Genomic DNA, 25,325 nt, shown 5'->3' with positions numbered 1-25,325 from the left:
TTTTGTACCGACTTTCGAAAGGTGAATGCGGTGACGGTGCCTGATTCTTTCCCATTGCCGCGAGTCGAAGATTGCATTGACAGTCTTGGCTCGGCACAGTACATCACGAAGTTAGATCTGTTGAAAGGATACTGGCAAGTCCCGTTAACTCCGCGTGCATCTAATATTGCTGCTTTTGTCACGCCAGATCACTTTGCTCAGTACACAAGGATGGCTTTCGGGTTACGAAACGCGCCCGCGACTTTTCAGCGTTTAATGCAACTAGTTTTAAAAGATGTCGATCGGTGTAATGTATACCTGGATGATGTGGTGATTTATTCCTCCACCTGGACTGAGCATTTGGTAACGTTACAGACTGTTTTTAATCGTTTCTCTGCTGCTTCTCTCACACTCAATTTAAAAAAGTGTGAATTCGCGAAGGCAACGGTCACTTACTTGGGTAAGCAGGTTGGCCGGGGGAAGGTGCGACCAATAGATGCTAAAGTGACTGCCATTCTGTCTTATCCTGTTCCCACCACACGGCGGGAGTTATGGCGATTTTTAGGAATGGCCGGGTACTATAGGTGCTTTTGTAAAAATTTGCTTTGTGTAGTCCTAAAACACCTTTCTGTTGGTCGGAGGAGTGTCAACATGCTTTCCTGTGTGCTAAATCTCTTCTTTGTAGTGCCCCAGTGTTGTCGTCACCTGATCTTGCACGACCGTTTATGTTAGAGGTGGATGCAAGTGCGACTGGAGCAGGAGCTGTCCTCTTGCAAGATGGTGCTGACGGGCTTTTCCATCCTGTGTCTTTCTTCTCCACTAAGTTCAATCGGCATCAGTTGAACTATTCAACCATTGAGAAGGAGAAGCTTGCGATGTTGTTGGCTCTACAGCATTTCGATGTTTATCTGGGATCTGCTTCTGTGCCTGTTGTGGTTTTTACCGACCACAATCCGTTAGTTTTCTTATCACGCATGTATAACCATAACCAGTGCTTAATGCGTTGGGCCTTGATGGCCCAAAAGTACAACTTGGAGATTAAGCACAAGAAGGGCAGTGACAATGTTGTTGCAGATGCGCTTTCGCGCGGTTAATGTGTTGTAGTTGTGCTTGTTGGACTTGTTGCATGCTCTCCACTAAAATTTACTAAAACTCACGGTTTTTTTTAGGTGGGGGAGTTACGGTCGGCGACTTGAGCAGGATCTTGTTTACTTTTTGTCGCCCCTCCCTTGTTTTCTTGGCGTTACGCTATCTCTATGAGCGTGTAGGCGCGCTCTTTCTCTCTCTCTCTCTCTCTCTCTCGCTCTCTCTCTTTCTTTTAGGTGGACGCACCTGTTTGTTGTAGCGAGGCTGATTACCAGATAGTAGTTAAAAGACGCCAACGAGGAGGAGAAAAGGAGAGACTGATTCTTGTGGCAAGCACAGCAAACTTTGTCCTTTTCCTTTGTTTATTTTGTGTGTTCTTATTGTGTTTTTTTTTTCCTTGTTAGTTGTTGTCCATTATGTTAATTGTTATTTGGTTGCTAAATTCGTTAATGTCGTTATCCGTTGAGTGAGTGAATAAATAGAATTGAACAGTGACATCGTTTCCTCATTCCTTTTATGTTACCTAATCTCTCTTTTCGAGCCATTTTAATGAGAGGTTGTAACAAACCTGAAATGTTGTTACCTATAGTACTTATTTAGTGTTTTATGAAATTACATGTGCATTATGTAACTAACAAAAAAATAATAAATACTTGCCATATATTGTCACTATTACTGGTTTACTGTAATTTGTGTAGTATCTTCCTCTTCGTGCTCTGCAGCTGTACTTTCCTCCATCAGAGACTTTCACAGAATTGATTGTTCTAGTTGCAGCTCCAGTAGATTCACTGTTTGAGTCTTTTCTCCAGAGAAACTCCCATCCATTCTGTGACTTAAGCATCTCACATCTCAGAGTAACTGAGTCTCCAGTGAACAGTAAATACCGTGGCTCAACAGTCAGAATAGGTGTAAGAAAATCTGTCAATATAAAGATGGATCATAAGTTATAAAAGTTTTCCAGCAGAAGATTTTGTCTTCTGGTAAATTATTAATATAAAGATCAGAAAAATGCAAAATCTCACATGGCAGTTTTGAGGCTTTATTAATGTAAGCACCCACATAGCTGATGATCCAGGGTTTTTAATCAAACCTGAAAAACCTCTGTCACTTTCTCCCCAGACCACCCCTAACCTAAATACACAGACTCACTCGGCAGAAGAACACCCGAAAATTTGTACATTTTCAGTGATGGGACATTTCTCCATTAGCTAGTTGGTTTTCTCACTCGCCTCAGCGGACAGACCCGTGCTTGAACGCCGGACCAGCGAGAAAACCTTACGTTTTTTTCGCCTACTCCTTTTTTTTCCAGTCGAAGTTGTTTGTGAGGAGTGTAACCTGGTTTTACTCATATCACAGCCGCGATTTCAGCGGAGGAGAGACAATGGTGGAGCTAATATGGTGAGTGCAATAATGTACCAGGTTTTGAGACATGGCTATTGTTTGAAAGAGTACGTTCAAGTTAATTAACGATATAAATACAAAAACGGATGAATATACTTCTGTCTCATGGGCGTCGGAACCATTGAATGTGATTTAAGCATAAAACAAAAACTATTCATTTTTTATCTTTCCATCTTATTTTTATTGTAAGGCCTGGTGTGAACTTGTGTTCGAGGCAGTGTCGATCTCCATTTAGCCTATTTAGCTGTGCAAAACAGTTCATTGTTCTGCTGAATGTTGTAAATTAGCATTTGCATTTAAATTATCTTACATTTATTAATGTACCAATAAACTATGCGAATACCAATGCGTGTCACACATCAGACGTGAATCGCTGTGCTGCGGGTAATGAACTGAAGTCTCGCAAAGATACAAGTCTTTCTTTACAAGAAAACTGAATTTAAAACCAGAATATATGTAGAATATATTGAAATAAATTAGGTTAAATATTTCAATCGGGTTTCTAATGTTAAGGGTATGTTAAGGGTTAGGAGTTGGTTTGGACAATAATTAAGTGTATACAATTACCCAACTACATATTTCTTTAAAATATAATAACATACACCATAGCAAGCGCTATTAAATAGTATAAGAAGCTAATGCATACATAAATACAATAAATTAATAAAATAATACAAAAAAAAAAAAAAAAAAAAAAAAAAAAAAAAACTATACACAATAAAATCCCCAGTGTTAAATCAACACTGCTCACAGTGTATTTGGTCCCACTCCAAATAGTGTTAAAGTAACACTGACATAGAGTTAAAGTTAATGAGATAATTATGTGATTAATTAAGTGTTGATTGAGCATTATTGATGAACACCTGCTGTTAACAAGCAGAATCACTGAAAAAAAGAGAAACACAAGAATTACAACTTCAGCCACAGCCTTAGATGAAATCAACTGAAGTAAAATACATTAAATCTCTCAAGATCTCGGCAGAGGATGATTAAACAACTTCACAAACAGCTTCACTCATTACTACACAGATTGCCTTTATTTATGTGAGATGACAGAAGCTCTTATTGAGAATTATCAGAGATTTAAATGTTGATGTTTTATTGGTTAAAAACGATGCCACCGTCATGGCGATTAGGGTTTGCTTTAGTTGAGCTATTGACCCTTGACTTCCTGTGTTAGATTCAGTATAGTATTTCACATTGATTGTGTAGAAAGTATACATATGTATATACATATACATATGCAAGTCAGTCATTGTGGGTGTGTTTTTACTATACTGGAAGTAATTGTTTTTTTGGTATCTTCTTATTTTAAACTTTAAGTTTATGAGCTAATTGTTTGTTGTATTAATCAGACACAAAGACATCACGAATCAACATGTTAATCTCAAAAATGGTGACAATCAAGAAAACACTTTAAACTGCAATGTATGCTGGGTAACACCATAGTACATAACTCTGAGGATGCTCTGCAGTATGAATATTTATTGTCACCATTGTTGCGGATCGTAAAATAATTGTTCATGTCTAAAAGCTTGAGCTGAAGCACTTCATTATTTCAGTATTATAGGACCATATGATTTTTTTTTCTTGAACCTCAGTCAGTAACCCACAAAGAAAGAATTTTTTCTGATGATCATTCAGAAGCATTGTAAGTAGAAAGTGTAATCTATCACATACAGGATTTGATTAAAAATGTGCTGGTGTTTCCACTGCTTAGAAGCTAATCATTTACAAGTTCAAAAAGGATCCAGAGTCCAACTACAGTAAACATCAACCTCCATGATGGTGGTATCATTTTTTGTGGTGGTGGGGTGGAGGGGTGCAATCATCAAACATATTTCAAAGGAAGCGGGCGCCACGGTCCTGACTGCATCGCTGTCTTTACTGGGTGTTTAGGGAATATTTGCATTTACTCACATATGATTTGATTTAGCTACTGGTACTAGTTACCCTGCATTACACCACTGCATGTTAATTAAACTCCAATTTGTGTTTTCACTAGTTATTCACACCTGCTGCACTCCCGAAACACAGCAAAGTAAATAAAGCATCTGAGCGTATCTGCTGCTCAGATACACCAAATCCTACCCGATACTTTATTAAAACTTTTCAAATATTTCCTTCATTTTTTCTTTTATCGAATACAAATGCGTTTCCATTGTAAGCTGAGATGTGAAAAGGCAGAAGAACGATTTCAGCAATAGTCGGACGCGAACTCGGGTCGTTGCGTCAAAAAATAGTGGTTATTTGCTTAACCTCTTACGCCACTGTAAACGGGATAAAACTGCTGTCTTTTGTAATGTTGTCACGTTAGTGGGCAAAGGTAATACATAACGCAAGGCGGTCTATTCAATTAATTAAAAAGCACCAGGTTACAGAAAATGGCATATACTCCAGTAATTTTTTTTAGGGGGAGGACCCACCCACATTTACTTTGCTTCCAACGCCCATGCATTTTAAAATATGTCAATGCCATTGTCTTGTCTCAAGATGCAAACCAGTAAAGTTAAGGCATTTTTATAAAAGTTATTTAAATATCCTAATTTAACTAAGGCTTAGTCCTGACTTAAGCTAAGCCCTGTCTGTGAAAACCTGTCTCTACATTCAACATAGAACTTATACAAGAACGGAACAATTTCCTTGTTTACATCAGACATGTACATACAGTAGCACAAAATCACTTTATGCACAAAAACTGTACACTTATGCCACCTTCATACCAAAACTCCAGATCAGCTGTATGTTGTGGATTAACTGAGACCTGGGGGCTGTTTCATGAAACAGGTTTACCAAATAAGCCAGGCTTATTTCAGTTAGTCTTATTGTCTGACTTATTGTCACTTGATTTGGTTTCAGAAAGCAAATTTATCATAAGTAAATTTAACTGTCAGGCTAAGGTAAGTTCCTGTAACACTTATGAATAGGAATGCATTGATATTGCCACTGACTCTCTCACATACAATTATTTCACTTTATTACCTGTCTAAAAATAAAAGTATACAAAAAATGCAACTTAAATAAATCCAATAAATAAAAATATAGGCTACAACCGACTGTATTCAATGTATTGTGTGTCATGTCCGCTATGCACTGGGGAAAACACAACGTCTTAAATGCATTAAACAATACAAATGTATTGCTGTTTGCATGGAGTATCGATTTGATCTATGATCGACATAAGGGCTGACATTATTTTGACTCACTGAATCCGGATCAATTTAGTGAGATTGCCTGAACTTACATTGTCGTTTATGAAACCGCTTTAGTCCCGATCGATTTGTTAGGTGTTTTATGAAACAGCCCCCTGTTCTGACTCTGAGGATGATCACTTTATTGACTAGCACACTCACTGTAAAATCTAATTAGTTGGGCTTACTTAAAAAAAAGCATGCAAACCGATTGCCTTAAAAAAACTAAGTAAAATGAAATAGGAATAGTATGTTGTACTGACAAATGCTTAGTATAGTTTACTTACACGAGAGTTCTAGTAACTAAAAAAGAACTGTAGAGGGTATTTAATCATTTTCTTTAGGCTTACACTTGACTTAGTATAGCTACTCACTGACTCCCAGAGTGCATTGCGGCATGAATAAATTATGCAATTGCTTTGTTTTACTGTTGTTGTTTTTATTTGCTAATTTTATTTACTGACTTGTGTCAGTAGTAGCACAACAAAAAAATAAAATAAAATAATAAAATGGTTATTGTCACAATTTATAAAAATAAATAAAATTGAATTGTTACCATTGTTGTGATTCACATGCTGAATGTTGAAGTCTGTGAGTTGAGCACATCACAACAAATATTAAAAGATTATGTCAAGCCAATAAAGTTTCTCAAAATATTTATGAAATTGTAAAAGATCATTAGTAAACATACAAAATGTATTAGCTACGTTTGCTAATTAGAAGGTTACTTTCTCAAAGCAATGTACTTATTTTTTTTTCCCTTGAAATCAAAAACTATGAGTTTATGTTGTGTTGCTTCATCAATAGGAAGAAAATTGTAACAAGAAATACAAATTTCCAAGTGCCCAACCATAGGGAACATTAATCACTATACTGTAGTGATGGGAAGTTCGGATCATTTTACCGACTCGGTCCTTTGAGTCTCGTTCAGCAAAATGAACGAATCTTTTTTCGAGTCATTTCGTTCATTTTGTTCATTTTAGCAAAATATAATTAAAATGTTACGTTTTACTTCCCTAACACATCTACTGCTTACACAAACGTTGATCACACTAAAACAAAACAAAACTATAATGCTATAAGAAACAGAAAAGATTCATTCATTGTTTACCTGGGTCTTTAGTCTATGATTCGCTCACCTCACCTCTTATCTGACAAGTTTTCGGGTTTGAGTCGTTCGTTCATCACCTGACAGCCCAATTAGCTAACCAACGTAGTCTGAGCCGGAAAGAGAATTGATTAGTTCATCTCTCGAGTCTTCGGGTTTGAGTCGTTCGTTCATCACGTGACAGCCCCATAAGGTGAACGAACGACTCTAAAACAGTTGAACTAATTCCAGTACAGAACCTAATAGGATGTTGCGCATGCGCGACTGAACGAATCACTCCCCCGAGACGACTCGTTCGTCCCGAGTCACATTAAAGATTCGTTCAAAATGAACGAATCGTTCAAGAACGACCCATCACTACTATACTGGAAAAAAAAGAAAAAAAAAAAAAGACACTTCTGTTCTTCTGTTGTTATTTTGCAAATTAGCAACATATTAGTGCACTGCTGCCTCTCACTGGTTTATTAATGTCATTGTTTCCTTTGTGGCTACTTGAATATTTTAAGTAAACATCACTCAAAGCAAGTAAGTAAACTGTTTTACTTGCTTAAAAGTAGCTGTAACTTCATAAAACCTAGTAAGTATAGCAACTAAGATAACTAAATATATCTAAGTAAGGTCAACTACTGTGCTTTGCACAATTAAATGCAAACCATTAAGTCAGATGCCCTTACAACTTGCTCTTTTACGAACTTTTGCTCTTCACAGAAAAGTTGTCAGTGACAAGCCAGACATCCCCCAGATGATAATTCAAAGGCCATCTTTTTTTTTTACAGTAAACCAGAATGTAAGTGCATTCATCCTATGTTGTAATGGCCATAATTACAAGATTCTAACTTGGGAAAAGTGTTCATGCCCTTGTAGAACTCATAATTACCATCTGTAAACTGGGAATTTTCTGAGAGCTTCTATTTGTACCACATGGCCACTGTATCTGACTGAATTAATTTAGGCATTGATAGCCATAGAAACACACACTTCCCAGTCCAAGGACACGAACAGCTCCAAGTAGAACATGGTGTGAATGCAGCATATGATCTTGAGTATTTGACAACAGCATTATCTAACTGACTTGATAATATTTTTGTCAATCTGTTTCTTCCTCTGTTAGGATGCAGCTGACATAACAGACTCCAGTACGAATCCTCAGCATTGATCGAAAAAAAATTCCACAGGTCAAACCCATCTACACTGTAAAAAAATTAAAAACACAATTTGTTGAGTCAACTTAAAATAATTTGTTACCCTGCTGCCTTAGAAGTTTAAGTTCAGTCAACTAAAATAAGTTTAGTCAACTTGAAATGTTAAACTGCACTAAGTAACAACTTAGATATTTGTGTTTGCTAAACTTAACAGATGGGTAAGTAACCCAGCTACCTTAAAATTTTAAGTTGATTCAACTCAAATATCTAAGTGGTCACTTAGTATAATTTAACATTTCAAGTTGAACAAACTTTTTGAGTTGACTGAACTTTAAATTTTAAAGCAGCCAGGTTACAAATTATTTTAAGTTGACTCAACAAATTGTTTTTTACAGTGTAGAGTGGAAATCATCTTGGAAGAAAATTTTGTAATGGATGGACTGACTGATCTCAGGCCTTCTGTGTCCATTGTTTTCAGACTGATTTATGCCCTGCACCTGGAATAAGTGTATGAAAAGCACTTTATATTTTATTCAGCAGGTAATGCTCAACCTCAGAAAAGGTGAGTTAGCACCTAAAATTCAGTACTGCCAATATTGTGAACTCAGAGTGGAATAAAACCATAAAAAGTTTGTTAAACTAGTGTTTTCATGTTTTATGGGGAAATGTTTTCAGAAAAAAATCATGTTTTGTTGTGTTTTTAAATTAACATTTGGAATTGAATTAAAATAAAACAGAATATTGCATTTTTTTTTTTTTTTCTTAATTTTATAGTTTAACAAATTGGAAAAGTAAAACAACTGATGTAGATGTAGTAAAATATGTTTTCATTCAACCAATTAAAAAAAAAAAATAGGGTAATGGTTCACATCTATATTTTATAACTTTAGCAGAGGTGTCAAATCCAGGTTCCATGAGTAAAAGTCCTCCCCAGTATTTTGTTCCAATCACCTGGATTTGCTAATTAGCACAGTTTTTCAGCCAGGAGGTCAGAGATGGGACCAAGTCATTCCTTTCGAGACACAAGCAAGTCTCGAGTCAAATCCCAAGTCCTCAAAGAGTTCAAGTTAATGAGATAATTAAGTGACTAATTTAATGATGATTGTGCATTAGTGATGAACACCTGCTGTCAACAAGCAGCATCACTGAAGAAAAGACAAAAACAAGAACTACAGCTGACATCAGACACAGCCTTGGATGAAATCAACTGAAAGAACAAAACAAAACAAAAAAAAAACAACAACATTAAATCTCTCAAGATCTGATTAAACAGCTCCACAGACAGCAACACTAGCTTCACTCATTACTAACCAGACTGACTTTATTTTATGTCTGCAGAATCTCTTACTGAGAATTAAAAGAAAGAAAGATCATGATGCCACCATAATTGTGGTCAAGGTGTGCTTCAGTTTGTCTCTTGACCCTTTGAGTAATTTAATGTAATTTGCTTCTAAGCGTTTGCAATATTGTTTTACGGCAAACACTTGTGCGTTACTGAATCAAAAGCTTGTGATAGCAGATTATCTTATACTCTCTACTTGTAACTAATTTGGATGAACATCATGAATTGGTATCTATTTGATAGACTTTCAGCTTTTGCGAGTAGTATGAAGCTGCAGACTCGGAGCCTGCTGCATCTCCAGTCCCGCACCCAGAGTCCTGCATTCTCAGACCCCTCGTTTTTCGAGACAGCGCCACCTTTCAAATTGGATCGGATAAACACATGGATAAACACGTGAAGAACCGAAACACGGTGAGCATCGTCAATTTTATTCAATGATTTCTTTTTTAATCAAACTACTTTATAGCTCATCGATACACCAACATATGAACAGTCTATTTAATATTTGTAATGATAGTTTGTAACAAAATTTGAGCCGTTAATGTATGTTTTTTTGCCTTTTTTCCCTGAAAATATTTTGATAGCTAACGTTAGCCTTTAAAAAAATTGATTAAATGTAGTTGACATTAAAGTAGACCAATTAAATACATTAAGTGTGTTAATATCAAAGAATGTCATCATTAATTATTTAATCAGATTTACCTTTTTTTAATTATCGGAACTTTTCTCCTAAAACTATAAATTGAATTAATTAATGCCAGAGTAATTATTTTACTTTATATAATTTATATAGACTACTTAAATTAGTTCTTAAAACGTAAGTATTAAAATGGATCAATATTAATTTTACTGTGATATGAAGTTGTTGCCAGCCATTTACAACTCATAGGCTACAGTTGCCTAATAATCAAATTTGCTATGCCTTCACTATGTATTAACCAGTCTATGGTATTAACATGTGAGTTAGAATGTGTCATTTGGCCTTTTTTGTCAATTGGATTGTTTCTATTATTGCCATATATGAAATGTTTTATACATTAATTAATTAATGTATTTATTTATATGGACAGGCCATCATTCATGGCCTATGTGAGCTGCAGGCATTATCCTGGCAGGAGGCTGAGGAGGTGTTCCTTCGTGGCCCTACTTATCACCCTAGGTATGCTTGTAATTTGCATTTGCAAAAAAAATATTATTATTACACAATATTTTTGACAATGGCATTCATCTTTTATTTTAGTGAAGTTGAGGAATTTGACCGGGTGATTGCAAAAAGAATGAGAAAAGAAGCAACATTTGCCTCCCAGAAAGTAATTATTTTACCTTATGCATTTACATTACATTTTACATTTATTCATTTAGCAGATGCTTTTATCCAAAGCAACTTATAAATGAGGAGTTTTTTTTAATTCAATTGAAGACGAAAATAAAGTCACTAACACAATTCTTTCTTCCTTTTTTCTTTGCTTTGTCCTGTTTACAGCAAGATGACAGTGATTAAGGTGATCGTTAAATAAAGTACAGAATTGTTCATTATTGGTGTTTTGTCTATTATTTGAGTTTTGCTTCACATTCAAAATATCAAAAAAACAGGTTTTGTAATGTTAGCATGGTATAATGTTAATTAGACCATTATATGTTGAGCTGAAAGAAAAAAATGGAATTTGAAACATTGTACAAAAACAAACTAAAACATTGTAGCAATATAATGTCACATAATATTTTTCGGATGATAGTTCAATTTGTATTTGTATCGGTTGCATCAGTAATTTCCTTTCAATTACACCCACGCTCAAAAAATAAATACTGGGTAATTAGTTAGTTTGAGAACACAATGAATTTTTTTTTTTTTTTTGGCACATGCATTAAGCAGGGAACGCAAATATTTATTTGGATAACTTTAAACAAAAAGAGACCTTAATATTGCATTCTAATGTTTTCAATGGCATTTGGATAAGGGTGTTATACGATCTTCCGAACAGCAGGAGGCGCTGTCTCGAAAAACGAGGGGTCTGAGAATGCGGGACTCTGGGTGCGGTACTGTCGATGCAGCAGGCTAGTCTGCAGCTTAATATTGTTTGCTTTTGCACAACTACAAAAAAAAAACACTACAAGGAGTTCATCCTATGTTGTAAATCCAGCATATATTGCAGCATAAAGCGTTTTGTTGACTGTCACCAGTGTTGTTATGTTGTCTGTGTGTGTTTAAGTTGTGCAGATATTCAAATACACATTGTTCTTAAAAAAAAAAAATAAAAAAAAAAAGATTTAATGCAGGAGATCAAGGAAGTCAAAAACACAACTAAAGCACACACTGATCTCCATGATGGTGGCATCATTTTAACCTCTAAAACATCAACATCTGATTCTCTGTAATTCTCAGTAACAGCAGGTGTTCATCACTAATGCACAATCATCATTAAATTGGTCACTTAATTATCTCATTAACTTGAACTTTTTGAGGACTTGGGATATGACTCGAGACTTGCTTGTGACTCGAAAGGAATGATTTGGTCCCATCTCTGACCTCCTGGCTGAAAAACTGTGCTAATTAGCAAATCCAGGTGATTGGAACAAAATACTGGGGAGGACTTTTACTCATGGAACCTGGATTTGACACCTCTGCCTCTGAATACATGTTGATCAGGTTTAATGGTCACTTTGGCTTTTGGTCTTTCTGTACAATGACAAACAAACAAAATACATAAATAAATAAAATAAAATTGTGATAATATAATACAAAAACATGGCACTTTAAAGGTGTGTTCATACTTCAGTTAGTTTGGTTAGTGTTCACACTGACATTTTTGACAGCGAGCCTAAGTGGACATGACAAAGTCAATTGGTGCTTTTTTATTATTATCGTTTGCATTTAGTGTTGTTTAAAGGTGTATTGTTAATTTGTGGGGTTTTTTTTGTTTGTTTGTTTTATGTTGTGATTGTATTGCATTGTATTCTGGGACCCCCTTGAAAACGAGATGGTACATCATGGGGTTAATCCTAATAATAAAAATACTAAAAATTGAACTTTGTATTAGTACACACACAACAGAATGAGATCACGTCAGGTGTAGACACAGCGTGAGACTGTTAACTTTAGCCGCATTTATCATGGAACTTGCTAACTAGCACATTATTAAGAAAAACTATTTGCAAATATTCATTATAAAAAACAAAAAACAAAAAAAAAACTCTTCTTCTGGAGGTGAAGCTAGATCATGAACAATCTGTGTATCATTCGTACATTTGTTTTGTTCGATTTCTACATGTGGTCAGTGAAATATCAAACCATGCCGTCAGTTCTTCCACAGTTTCGTGCAGAATAATAGTCCTCCGCTGCTGCAGTTGAACGGATAATTCACGTGTTTATTGAAACTACATTTAAACATTTTCTCATCAAACAACCACAAATAACGATGGCTCAACAAAACCCGTACCTGGGCAGAGCCTAGACAGAGCTTTCTTCTCTGTAGACATACATTTACTTATGCTTTGCATTAGTTGGCAGGGTTTGATGACATTAAAAAAAAAAAAGTGAAAGTCATGATTCTCTGCCCTTAAAAGTGCAAGCAGGGCATTTATTGATTTAGTTAGTTAGTTATGTAGTTATTTATTTATTTAGTTATTTCCAATAAATAAATAAATAAATCAGATAATAACAAGGTGAGCAGGCCTAACATATAGTTCATACAGTTCCAATAAGTTGCAATGTGTTAAATAAACTCTGAGCAGATAAACGTGCCCTGTCTAGTGCAGACCAGTAGTGAAGTGTAAATACACAACAGTCATAACAAGTTTATTTCATTAATATTGGGTATTAATTGTTGTCAAATAATTGATGTGTTTTATTTTCTCTGCTAATTAAACTTCCAGAGCAAGTCATTGTGTGTTCTCTCCGCACTGTCATTGCACACATAAACATTAACATTTACTTCACCTCACTTCATGGCAAATCCTTAAATTAATGGTATTCAGAAAACAAACAAGAATAAAAAATATAAGTAGCCATGCAAAATAAAAATATGCTAGCCTATTTAAAATTAGTGCCATTATATACAAGATTTATTTTAACATAACTTTCCTCAGCAGCGGAAACAACTTAATACTCTGTCATTTACAGTCATACAGATAAGAGCAGGACATCATTCAAAATGGGACAAAAATATCTTTTTATCTGCGAAAATTAAAATGAGTGCAAAATTCATCCTTTTGAAAAATATAGAAAACAATAGAATATTTCTATTTCTAACTGATAATAATTAAGTAGCAAAACCGCATATTAGAATAATTTCTGAAGAGCCGTGTCACACTGAAAACTGAAGTAATGATGATGGAAATTCAGCTTTAATCACAGAAATAAATTACATTTTAAATTAACAGATAAACTTTATTTTAAGTATAATATTTCATATTATTATTTTTACTGTATTTATGGTCATATAAATAAAATAATAATAATAAAATATTACATTAATAATAACATAGAATAAAATAATTCATGTGAAATAGGAAATGATATAAACACATTTTATTTTTATTTATATTTTTTTTTTTATTACATTCTTTTAAATGTGAATTGTTGTCATTGTACAGAAAGACCAAAACCCAATGTGACCATTAAACCTGCTCAACATGTATTCAGGGTTGGCATCATCTGAGGTCCTCAGAAGGGTTTGCATCATCTCTTCTCAGGTGTTTGGTCATCGCAGATCTTCTGCTGTTCCAAGCAAAAAATGATATGTTCAAAAACCAGGCAGATAATGAGCATTTGATCAGATATAACTAAAGTACAAGATTATGAGATACATTATGTGAATGATTGGTTAAAGAGATGTGTTTTTAATCTAGATTTAAACAGACAGAGTGTGTCAGTGTCACATTCCTGTGGACTGTTTCGTTGGTTTTTCCCTCTTGTGTCCTTATTTGGTCTTTCCTGTTCCGTTTCTTATTATGACGTCATTGTTTAATCACTTACACCTGTCCTTGTCTCATTAGCCTGGCTATATAAGTTTGATTCAGTTCTTCGTTCCTTGTTGGTTCTTAATTTTAGTTTTAGTTGTGTTAGTGTGTGTTTTCCTTGCTCTTTCTGCTTGTTCTTGTTCCCTGTCTGGGTTATATATATTAAAGCATGTTGGCGTTATTTCCTCTACCCTGCTCCTCCTTCCCGTACACAACCCTAACAGTCAGAGAGAGTGTTGGAGCCAAACGCCTCCTTTAGTGGACTTTATTCTAGGTACTGCCAAAAGTCCAGAGTTGTGTGATGTCACTCATCAGATATTGTAAAATATGTTGTCAGCAGTTTCTGCTTCTCTTTAAAATAATAATAATAATAATAATAATAATAATAATTGTTACACTAAGCCTCAGTTATTGGCTGGATGTTTACAATCATTGGCAAATTAAACCCTATGAATTAGTCATGATGTTTCGAGGGAGTTTTATTTTTCTATTTTTAAATAAATGTTGTGGCTCTCATTGGCCTTTCGTTTGGTCACAGCACCACTTACTGGTTAGAAATTATGTTATTTTAAATTATTAATTTAATTATTATTTCAGTTATTTAAATTTATTATTTAGTTTAATTATTGTAAACTGCTGTTCCTTCCTAACACTCAGTAAATAATGTGTCTCTTTAACTGCTGCTATAGATGTACTATATTAAGGTTTTCTTGAGGGTTTCTGAAGGTGTTTGTTAATGACTAATAAGTCATTTATAAATGTATTTTAATCATTTTTGAATTGCGTGAATAAGAGTGGTGACTTCAGAATGGAAGAGAGGGGCGGGGTGAACAGTAGCTCATTATCATTTAAAGGGACATGCACCAAAACGGGTCGCTGTGAACAGAGCTGTTTTTGACAAGGTAAAAAGGGTGTTGTTTTACATTACCATTGAGAAATTTTAAACAAAGTAGGTTATAGACTTTTCATGTAGAATGGGCATCCAATGACCCATTTAAGAAAACTGCTGGGAGCTGAAAAGAAATCACTCATTAATAACACATTAGACGTGTGTTTGTGTATGAAGAGATGATCAAACTCACCTGATACTGTCAGTGTAACTGCATCACTTATTTCTGACCAGTTCGATCCTTGTGTTGCTGATCCATAACAGGAGTATTTACCTGCGTCAGACTCAGTAACAGAACTGAATGTGTGTTCCTTTAGTTTGCTAAAAACACTGGTCAAACCTTCTTTATACCAGTGACTGATAGTGACTCCTTCACCATTTATTTCACATCTGAGAGTGACTGTCTCTCCTCTGAACACATGTTGATCAGGTTTAATGGTCACTTTGGCTTTTGTTTTTTTTTCTGTACATTGACAACAATTCATAATAAAAATAATGTGACAATATAATAATAAAATAATAAAATGAGCTGTTTTTACTGTATAAACAGTTTATTGCAAAACACACATGCTATATCAGGTTAGACCGAAGTGTTGATCTATAGCTGTTATAGTCACTTATTTAGTGTCTTATGAAACGTTCACTAATTTCTCAGAGCAATTCATTATGTGAGGAACTGTGTATTGTCACTGCTACTGTAAATTGTTCCTCTAGTCATAACACAGAAGAAACTGCACAGCAAAAAGCAGGTGTTAAATGAACTCTCATGGGAGTTTATTTGACTCCACACTCAAGAGTGTCAAATTAACACTGAAGCAGAGTAAAAATTAATGAAATAACAATTACTGTTATTTACTTTACACATTAATTAAGTGATGATCATATTACTTGGACTCCTGACACTTAAGTTTTTAACATTAGATTTCGTTTGGCTGTTGTAATAGAGTTATAACAGCCAAACAGACCAGAGAAAAATAATCATGTGGTCTTCATTATATTTTACTGTAACTTTGTGAAATAAACTGCAAAACTGATGTTTTTTTGTTTTATTGGTTACATCAATCCTGTAAACACAGACCACAGAAAAATAATCATGCAGTCTTCATTATGTTCTACTGCAACTTTATGAAATAACCTGTAAAACTGAAGTTTTTTTTTTTTGTTGTTGGTTACATATATCCTGTAAACAACATAAAACCTATAATCAGACAACTATTTTTAAATCTTATTTTGATCAAAATTTCTGTAAAACATATTTAAGACACACACATGAAGAATCAGTGTGAGAATCACAACAACGGTGACCATCAAAAAAGCATATTGTAGCCAACTCATCCATGGATCCCATCATGCATTGCAGCATGAATAAATTATGAGCTGAATTGTCTTTGTAATTGTTATTATTGTCTTTTGTTTTTGCTGTTTTTATGTGACTTTTTAGTAGAATGTTTTGTGATGTTCAGGGCTGATCTGTTCATCTGAATATGTTTGTCACCGTTGTTGAGATTCATACACTAGTTCTTGATGTCTGTGTGTGTGCTAAAATAAAAGCGTGCTTCTGAATTTTTGTTAGCACTGAAATGTTTTAAAGTCCGATCTGACTTATGTGGGCTCCAAAGAAGTTTAATGATTCCAATCAAATATTATTATGTTAAAACATAGCTGTGGCTTGTTTGGCTATTATAGTTGTAACTGCCAAACAAAAACTAATGTTAAGGATGAAGAGCCCAATTAATACAGACACTGATCACTGTAATAGTGACGTAAAAATTGTGATTGTTTCTTTTGGTGAGTCTGATTGTTAACATCAGGTGTCTTCAATAATGATCAATCATCACTTAATTAATCACTAATTATCTCATTAACTCTAACTCCGCTTTAGTGTTCATTTGACACTCTTGAGTGTGGAGTCAAATAAACTCCAAGGAGAATTAATTTGACACCAGGCTTTTTGCTGTGTTGTTAAAAAGATGTATTTATTATCAACAAATATCATAACACTCTTTTCACAGCTAGTTTGTAACACTCATGTGTAAATATGTGATGAAATTCACTCACCTTTAGTTTGTCCAGAGTGAATGATTGAAATCAGCACTAAAAACACAAAAAGAAAATGTGAGCATTGAGCTGATATTGTGTATATTATATCAGCCATATGAAGGTGTATTCTTCTTCCTTTGTTTATAAAACACCATAATTTTACTCTTAAATGTGTCTCAGCTTCACAACAGGTTTCTGTTACAATCTTTTTTTTTTTTTTTTACGATTACACACTAAAATTAAAAACACACAATTAGTAAAAATCTGACACCCAGGGACCAAAATCTCAGCCCAAATGTACACAATTCTCAGCCTCACACTTTTTGCAAAACACTACACACATTGTTTTGTGAGACACTAAACACACTTCTGTACATTAGACACAGAAATCAACATGATGTCTCTTCTTTGCCATTTTAAGGCACTGCTTTCCAAAATACTACACACATGAACCAACTGATCAAACACGTCCATCAGGTGTACAGACACTTCGGTGCTTAACTAAACTCAACAATCAAGATGTAAGTACTACAAAAAGGCAACAGGTGAATTTTTGTCTTCAACAAAAAGGAAAGGCAGTATTGCAGTAGAGAAAAAGGAATAGGGAAAAACATTTTGAATGTCCGTGTTAACGTGGTGTTAACTTCATAATAAATGCTGCAATCACACAGAATGGTGTCCACCATCAGCATGTTAAAATAAATCCTTACAACATGTTACACATACTCACATTTTTGGACAGGCTATTGGACTAATGCAACCACAAACTGGTTCTATTATTCCAGCACCTCGCCACAACACTCATCAATATAGTTTATGTACTATATTGTGTTTAGAATATGTTCTGATTTTCTGTGCAAAATTTAATTGTAATGATGTAATACAGGATTTTACAGTAGTGAGAAATAAATACTTTCATCAGGCTGCAGTTCTTGTCTCGTGTTGTGTTTGGTCAATATATTCATCTTACTATTTTGTTCAACTGCTTACACACATTTTCAAAACTGCCTCTTTTTTTTTTTTTTTTTAAACTTTACACACAAATCCAAGAATTGCACACACAAAATACAAAATGGCTCACATCTCTTGCAAAATGAAGCACTGCATTCAAAATATCACTAACACATCACAAAAGCAAACATTTGTCTTATGTTGCAAACACCTTTACCATTATTATATTTTTGGATATATCATATACGCATAGTTATTCAAAACTAAAGCTCTTCTTTCGTGACCTCCTATGTACATTTCTGTACAAGAATAGTAATTGAACTGAAATTTTTTTACAGTAAAACAACAAATATATGTGTGTGTGTATATATATATATATACAGTCATGTGTAAAAGTTAGGACACCCTATTGAATTTCATGGTTTTCTGTATCAGAACATAATAATAAAAAAAATATTTGGTTCTTGGCAGGTCTTAAAATGTGGAAAATAAATCCTCAGATAAACATCATCACATGAAATATCACACTGTGTCATTATTTATTTAAGAAAAATACAGCCAAGAGGGAAAGGCCATGTGTGATGAAGTTAGGTCACACTATGAGTCCATTTACTGCTCAAAAACATTTATTATTATTATTATTATTATTATCATCATCATCATCATCATCATTATTATTAATGTTGAAAACAGCTGAGTATAATTTCTTCAGGTTTATTATTATTTATTTTTTGTATAACTTTATGAGTTTTTTGACAATGTTACAAAGATGAAGAAAACAAAACAGGAAAAAAAGATCAACTTAACAACTTAATACAAAAATAGATCAATTATAATAATAATACTAATTAAAAAAAAATAAAAAAATGAATAGAAGTGTGGCTTAGGAAAACAATGAAAATGCACAATCAGTATCATACAATGGAGTTTAACTGATAAACAAAAACAAAAACAAAAATGTTAGAAATAAGATTCAGTCCATGTCTGACAATGAAATATGTTCCCTGACATATTGTTTGAAAGGGCCCCAAGCTTTATTAAACTGCACTGTAAAAAAAAAATGTGATTTTACGGGAAATAACTATGATTTTTTCAGGTTGTTTTCTTTTATTTTGAATTGCAGTCAAAACTCTGTAGAACTATCTGTAAATTAAAAACTTGGCTGTTATTTTAAGTATTATGACATTAATTACAAATCACAGTAATTCACATTTTTTATACTGAAAAACTACTGTATTTTTATACAGTATGTTTTCTGTTTTCTTAAATTACAAACAAATAATGTAAAATGACAAAAAAAATCTGTAATTAATACAATAACAAATCCATTAGATGATAAAACGGTCAAATGACTGGCAGTAAAGTAAAATTTCCTTATTTAAATAAGCTGACAAACACTGTTATTTTACAGCTATTTCCTGAATTTAATGATCAAACACCTCGACTGTAAAACAAAAGGCAAAAAACGGTCAAATGACTGGCAGCACAGGGTGCCAAACAAAAACCTTAAAATTAAAGTCAAATGTCTTTATATAAATAAGTTAACAACACTGTTAATTTACAGGCATTTCCTAAATTATTACAAACAAACACCTTCACTGTGAAATTAACTCATTAACTAATTAATTAATTACTTAAACATCACATGACTGACAGCAACAGAACATGAAACACTAACAGATCTCTACAGTAGTCAACATTTGAAGTGGATCAAAAAAAGTTAATCAAAGTTGTCCTAAGACAAGAACGGGTATTCTTTTTGGTTTTAGGACAAATTTAATGAAAGGTTTTGATCCACTTCAAATGTTGACTACTGTAGATCTCAGCATCTAGTCTGACTTTATTTCTTTCATACAAAACTTCTTATTGAGAATTAACAGATGTTTATATGTTAATGTTTTTATTGAAAATAATAGTGTTGTGTCCGAGTCCAGTGTCGAGTCCAATGTTGAGTCCTAGTTTATAATCAATTGAGCAGAGGTGGGACTTTCAAAGAGATAAATTAATAAGATAGTTAAGTGTCTAAGTAAATGATGATTGTGCATTAATGATGAACATCTGCTGTTGAGAAATACAGAGGATCAGATGTTGATGTTCATTGGTTAAAATGATGCCACCATCAGGGAGATCAGTATTTGCTTTAGTTGAGCTTTTGACCCCCCCTTTTTCTTTAAATCAAAAGGTTTTGTTGCTTCTGAACAAAATGTTTCTACAAAGCAACTGTTTTTGTGTTGTTGTTATAACAAACACAAGCAAGTGGTGTTTGTACATTCTGAAATAGCAGATGAGTTTGCTCTTTTTGTTTGTAGCTAAGCATAAAATGGTCTGTTTTTTGGTTTAAGGACATGGCATTCAATAGTGTTATGTGTGAGTCCAATGTGAGTCCCAGCTTATAATCAGTTGAGCAGAGGTGGGACTTTTAAAGAAATAAATAAATAAGATAGTTAAGTGTCTAAGTAAATGATGATTGTGCATTAATGATGAACATCTGCTGTTATTGAGAATTACAGAGGATCAGATGACCACTGGACTGCAAAAGAAGTCTGATTATAATGTATTAACACACACACACACACACAAAAAACAAAAAACCTTACAACAGTTCAGGCTTTTAGACATAAGCCCATACCACATCCTCAACAGTGGTGACTATATATATTTAATACCGTGCATTGATGGGAGTTTTTATTATGGTTTTACCCAGCATGCATTGCAGCACAAAGTATTTTGTTGATTGTCACCATTGTTGAGATTCATATACTGGTTCTTGATATCTGTGTGTCTCTAACTATGACTGGAGATGCTTTTGCATTATATATTTTTAAAATGTATTGATTTGAACCACTAGCGCAATGTTTTTTTTTTTTTTGTTGTAATTTCAAGATTTTAAGATTTGATCATGTGAGACCTTACAGACAAAACAACTGGAATTTCGCCAGCTCTTCCATGCCATTTCATGAAAACTGATCACTCTGTTCATAAAACCACATACACTATTAAAAAGAGATCTGACACAGGATGTCAAGAGTCCAACTAAAGCACACACTGATCTCGCTGATGGTGGCATCATTTTAACCAATAAAACATCAACATCTGACCCAATGTAATTCTCAATAAAAGCAGGTGTTCATCACTAATGCACAATCATCATTTAATTAGACATTTAATTATCTTATTAACTTTAACTCTTTGAAAGTCCCACCTCTGCTAAATTGATTAAAAAGTAGGACTCGACACTGGACTCGGACACAACACTAGAAAATAATAAAGTTTGAAGTCACCATTGTGGAGATAAGCATTTGCTTTAGTTGTGCTCTTGATCCTTGACTTTATAAATTCAGGTTTTCTTTGGTTGCTGTAACTCTGTGTTTTAAGGCACAAGTGTTATAGCAAGAGCTAGTACAGAAAAACTTCTCAGATAGATTTGGTTATTAACTGTCAACAGTTTATTGATCATAGTAGCTTTGCGCACTGAGCATATCATAGTGATGAGTCATTCTTAAATGTTTTGTTCTTTTTGAACAAGTCTTTAATGTGATTTGGTGCAAACAAGTCATCTTGGGCAGTGATTCGTTCAGTCGTGCATGCGCAACATCCTATTAGGTTTTGTACTGGAATTAGTTAAACTGTTTAGAGTCTTTTAAACGAGTCGTTCGTTCTTATGGGGCTGTCACATGATGAACGAACGACTCGAACCCGAAAACTTGTCAGATAAGAGGAGAGGTGAGCGAATCATAGACTAAAGACCCAAGTAAACAATGAATTGATATTTTCTGTTTCTTATAGCATTATAGTTTTGTCTTGTTTGTAGTGTGATCAACGTTTGTGTAAGCAGTAGATGTGTTAGGGAGGTACAACGTTACATCTTAATTATATTTTGTTAAAATGAACGAAATTAACAAAATCACTCAAAAAAAGATTTGTTCATTTTGCTGAACGAGACTCAAATGTCGGAGTCCGTAAAATGATCCAAACTTCTCATCGCTAGCATATCAAAAACATCATTACAGAGTATGTTAGTTTTATGTTCTGCAATTTCACAGCTGTTCTACTATATAATGACAATAATTTTTTTTTTCTTCTTTTATATATTATTGAAAACCAAGTCTTTTTGACACATACAAACATCAAGAATCAGCACATGAATCTCAACAATGGTGACAATCAATAAAAAGCTTGTTTTGTGATTTTGTCAATTGTCACCATTGTTGAGATTCATATCCAGATTCTCCATGTCTGTGACTCTACATGTTCTTGCGTATGTAGTTTTCTCATGAAGTAATAAAGTGAGATTTTATGATTATAAAAAAAATCCATGTTAATTAACATGTTTTGATATGGGATGGTTTTTCTATAACAATGTGCTTTAGAAATGCACAGCTACAGCAACCAGAAAAAAAAAGAAAACTTTTAAGAAAATCAAGAACAACTAAAGCAAATGCTTATCTCCACAACGGTGACTTCGAACTTTATTCATTTCAAGTAAACACCAACATCTAAACCTCAGTTAATTCTCAATAAGTTTTGTATGAAAGAAACAAAGTCAGACTGGTTTGTATTAAGTGAAGATGTTGTCATCTAGACAGATCTGTTAGTGTTTAATATTCTTTTGGGATTTAAAGGGTTTCTGTTGTCTGATTTTAGTGGGTTACCATTGTGCTGAAGAGTAGAGCGTGTGCTTTAGTCCAGGAAAGGACAAGAAAATGTTGCTGTTATGCTGCATCTCTTTTTGTTTAAAGGCTGTAACTGTGGAGTTGTTGATGTGATGATAGTTAGTTTTTGTATGTGTGCTGTTGTTAGTTAGTGATTAACTGCAAAAAAAGCTTTGTTTTACAGAGAATACCTATGAAATAACAACTAAAAAAAAAAAAAAAAATTAGGATATTTGTCATTAATTTTACAGCTTTTCTTTGGAAGCTGCTTCTGCCAGTTCTTGACCGTTTTTTAAAAAACGGTCTTTAACTATTATTTCCATTAATGGTAAATGTTTGGCACCCTGTGCTGCCATGCATTTCACTGTTTTTTACGTTTAAATTTTTTACAGTGTGCATGTGTCCAGATGAACACAAAATATGATATTTGATATTTTACAGATTTCATCCTATAGCAGAGAGACCTGTTTCGAGACGTGTTTCCAGTCTGATCACAAGAAGAGCAATAAAGTAACTAATTACTAACTGTGTACTAGTGAATGTCTAAGCATCTGCACAAAACAAACCAACAGAACTGATTCAATAAACACTGTTACAAAGCACAAAAAATAATCTGACTGAACAAACAGACTGACACAAATACAGCAAAGTGCTTTTCTCTTTCACAAACAGCACTAACTGCACACCTGCTTACTCAAGATCTTTTTTTCCTCTTATATCATGGTCTAGGGTTGGATTTGAAAATCTGAGAGCAGTATGAAAAGAAAAAGTCAAGGTACACTAAATCAAGCACAATATAAAAGCAAAATACATCCAGGAAAAGCAATACTCACAGAACACAAGAGGAAGTTGACTGAGCTCCATACTGACCGAGTAATGACAGACGGTGAAAGACACAAACTGTTAAAACCTCAAGACTTCCTGATACCTACAGTCAGATCCAACATAATCACACATTAAACACATACAAATGCACCTCATGTGTTAGAGAAAATGTTGCTAACAGTTAAACTGACTAACATGCAAGTTTTGGACAGAAATGTTGTCACAGTGTTGTCAGTATCAAACTGAACAGCATCAATTTTCCATAAAGTAATATTCCTGTATGAACAAGGAAAAGTAAACAATACTTTTATAGATCTTTATTGTAATTGTAATATTAACTGTATTTATAACTCTTTGAAAGTAAATAAACTGAAACTAGTGATAAACTGCTGCTCTCACATTGGTTAATGCCACTAAAATCAAACAGAACAAACCAAACCACAACTCTGCACTCATGTCTGTCTGTTTCTGTTTGGCTCTGATATATTTCTACCTGTTATCAGTTCTTTGTTAGTTACTACAACTCTTGTGAAAGTAAACTATACTAAGTATGCATTTGTCAGTACAACATACTATTCCTATTTCACTTAGTTTTTTGGCCTAATGGTTAGGGAGTCGGGCTTGTAAAAGAAAGGCTAATTGCGGGTTACAGTACCAGGTGTGAATTAATAAACAGAGCTCTTTGAATGTATAATATATTTTGCGTGTATATGTCTTCTTCCTCTACTACATGAGCTTTCAAGAGTTTGGTAAAGTTCAATATTAAGAGTTCAAATCTCTGAATCAAAAGGATGCATTTTCTGCTTGGTGTTTTCCTTATTTTAAGCACTCTGGCAACCATGTGCACAAGCTTGCTCTTTTTTGCAGAAGTGCCAACGATGATCTAAAAGCACTAACAAATGAAAATGAAATTATCACTCAACCAGTCTGTGTACTGGCATGAGATCTCAACTGTATTGTTTGATCACTGAAAAAATGCTCTTATTTAACCCTTGTTGTAGACTAGATGAGGTAACTTTAAAACAAGCCATGTGTGAGTCCACATTCTATTGATTTGTGCTTATGGTGGTGGAGCATCCATGAGGCACATTTCCCCAAATTTGCTAAATTAGCTAAGAAATACCTATGTATTTGTTTTGCACTATTTTAGTTACACATGCGTTCATTTAGTAAAAAGCAGTAAGTGATAAGATATTTTTTAACTGCTTAAATTTGCAAAAAAAAAAAAATTATGTATTTACTTTGTAACAATAGCTGTTCTATCTAAAGTTTTGTTTTTGTTTTTTTGTTTTTTTTAATGGGGGAAAAGAAAAAATTGTATTATTATTATTATTATTATTATTATTTAAAAGCAAATGCAATCATATCAAGATATATTGAATATTGTAAAAATTTCGACAATATCGAGTTATCAATTTTTTTTATATATCGCCCAGCCCTAGTGGAGAGTCACACAGTAGAGTAACTTTATTGATGGAAGCACTGACAATTTAAAGAAAATTACTTTTAGACACATTTTAAAGAAACTTTTCTTTTTAAATTATATAAATACATTTAAGATGTTGACTTGGTGTGACTTGACTTGAAACATTGGGTGTGCAAAGTATTTGTCCAAGATTATAATATCCCTAAATGCATAAAATATAATTTTTGTGAAGAAAATTGACAGAAAATGCATTCATTAATTGTCGAGACTGAGTGTGAAAGAGGAAGTACTATAGAAAGATAAAACAGTGTGAAGAAAAACTCACGTCAGTGGG

General features: G+C 33.8%; 1 protein-coding gene and 1 long non-coding RNA gene across 2 annotated transcripts; one reads left to right on the top strand and one right to left on the bottom strand.

The window, feature by feature from the left end:
• Nucleotides 1-1,297: 1,297 nt before the first annotated feature.
• On the bottom strand, nucleotides 1,298-23,604 carry LOC127177450 (natural cytotoxicity triggering receptor 1-like). Its single transcript, XM_051129735.1, has 5 exons — nucleotides 23,574-23,604; nucleotides 17,156-17,191; nucleotides 15,291-15,560; nucleotides 1,750-1,983; nucleotides 1,298-1,329 (listed from the first exon to the last, which is right to left on the bottom strand). The coding sequence occupies exons 1-5, from the start codon at nucleotides 23,602-23,604 to the stop codon at nucleotides 1,298-1,300; spliced, it is 603 nt and encodes a 200-aa protein (XP_050985692.1).
• On the top strand, nucleotides 9,585-10,828 carry LOC127177142 (uncharacterized). The gene is made up of 4 exons (XR_007829188.1): nucleotides 9,585-9,660; nucleotides 10,320-10,408; nucleotides 10,490-10,559; nucleotides 10,733-10,828. It is a non-coding gene; the product is annotated as an uncharacterized LOC127177142 (long non-coding RNA).
• Nucleotides 23,605-25,325: the final 1,721 nt, after the last annotated feature.

Source organism: Labeo rohita, chromosome 15 (assembly GCF_022985175.1).
Source record: "Labeo rohita strain BAU-BD-2019 chromosome 15, IGBB_LRoh.1.0, whole genome shotgun sequence".
Taxonomy (NCBI): domain Eukaryota; kingdom Metazoa; phylum Chordata; class Actinopteri; order Cypriniformes; family Cyprinidae; genus Labeo; species Labeo rohita.
Note: the sequence above shows the minus strand (reverse complement) of the source record. Positions and strands in the feature narration are given on the sequence as shown.

Bases quoted from the DNA above. Each gene is read 5' to 3' on its own strand.
- LOC127177450 (XM_051129735.1), bottom strand. From the start codon at position 23,604: ATGGAGCTCAGTCAACTTCCTCTTGTGTTCT. The intron at 15,561-17,155 runs GTGAGTGAATTT...GTCAATGTACAG, and splicing joins TCACTCTGGACAAACTAAAG to AAAAAAAAACAAAAGCCAAA. The intron at 1,984-15,290 runs GTGAGTTTGATC...TTATATTGACAG, and splicing joins AGTTACACTGACAGTATCAG to ATTTTCTTACACCTATTCTG.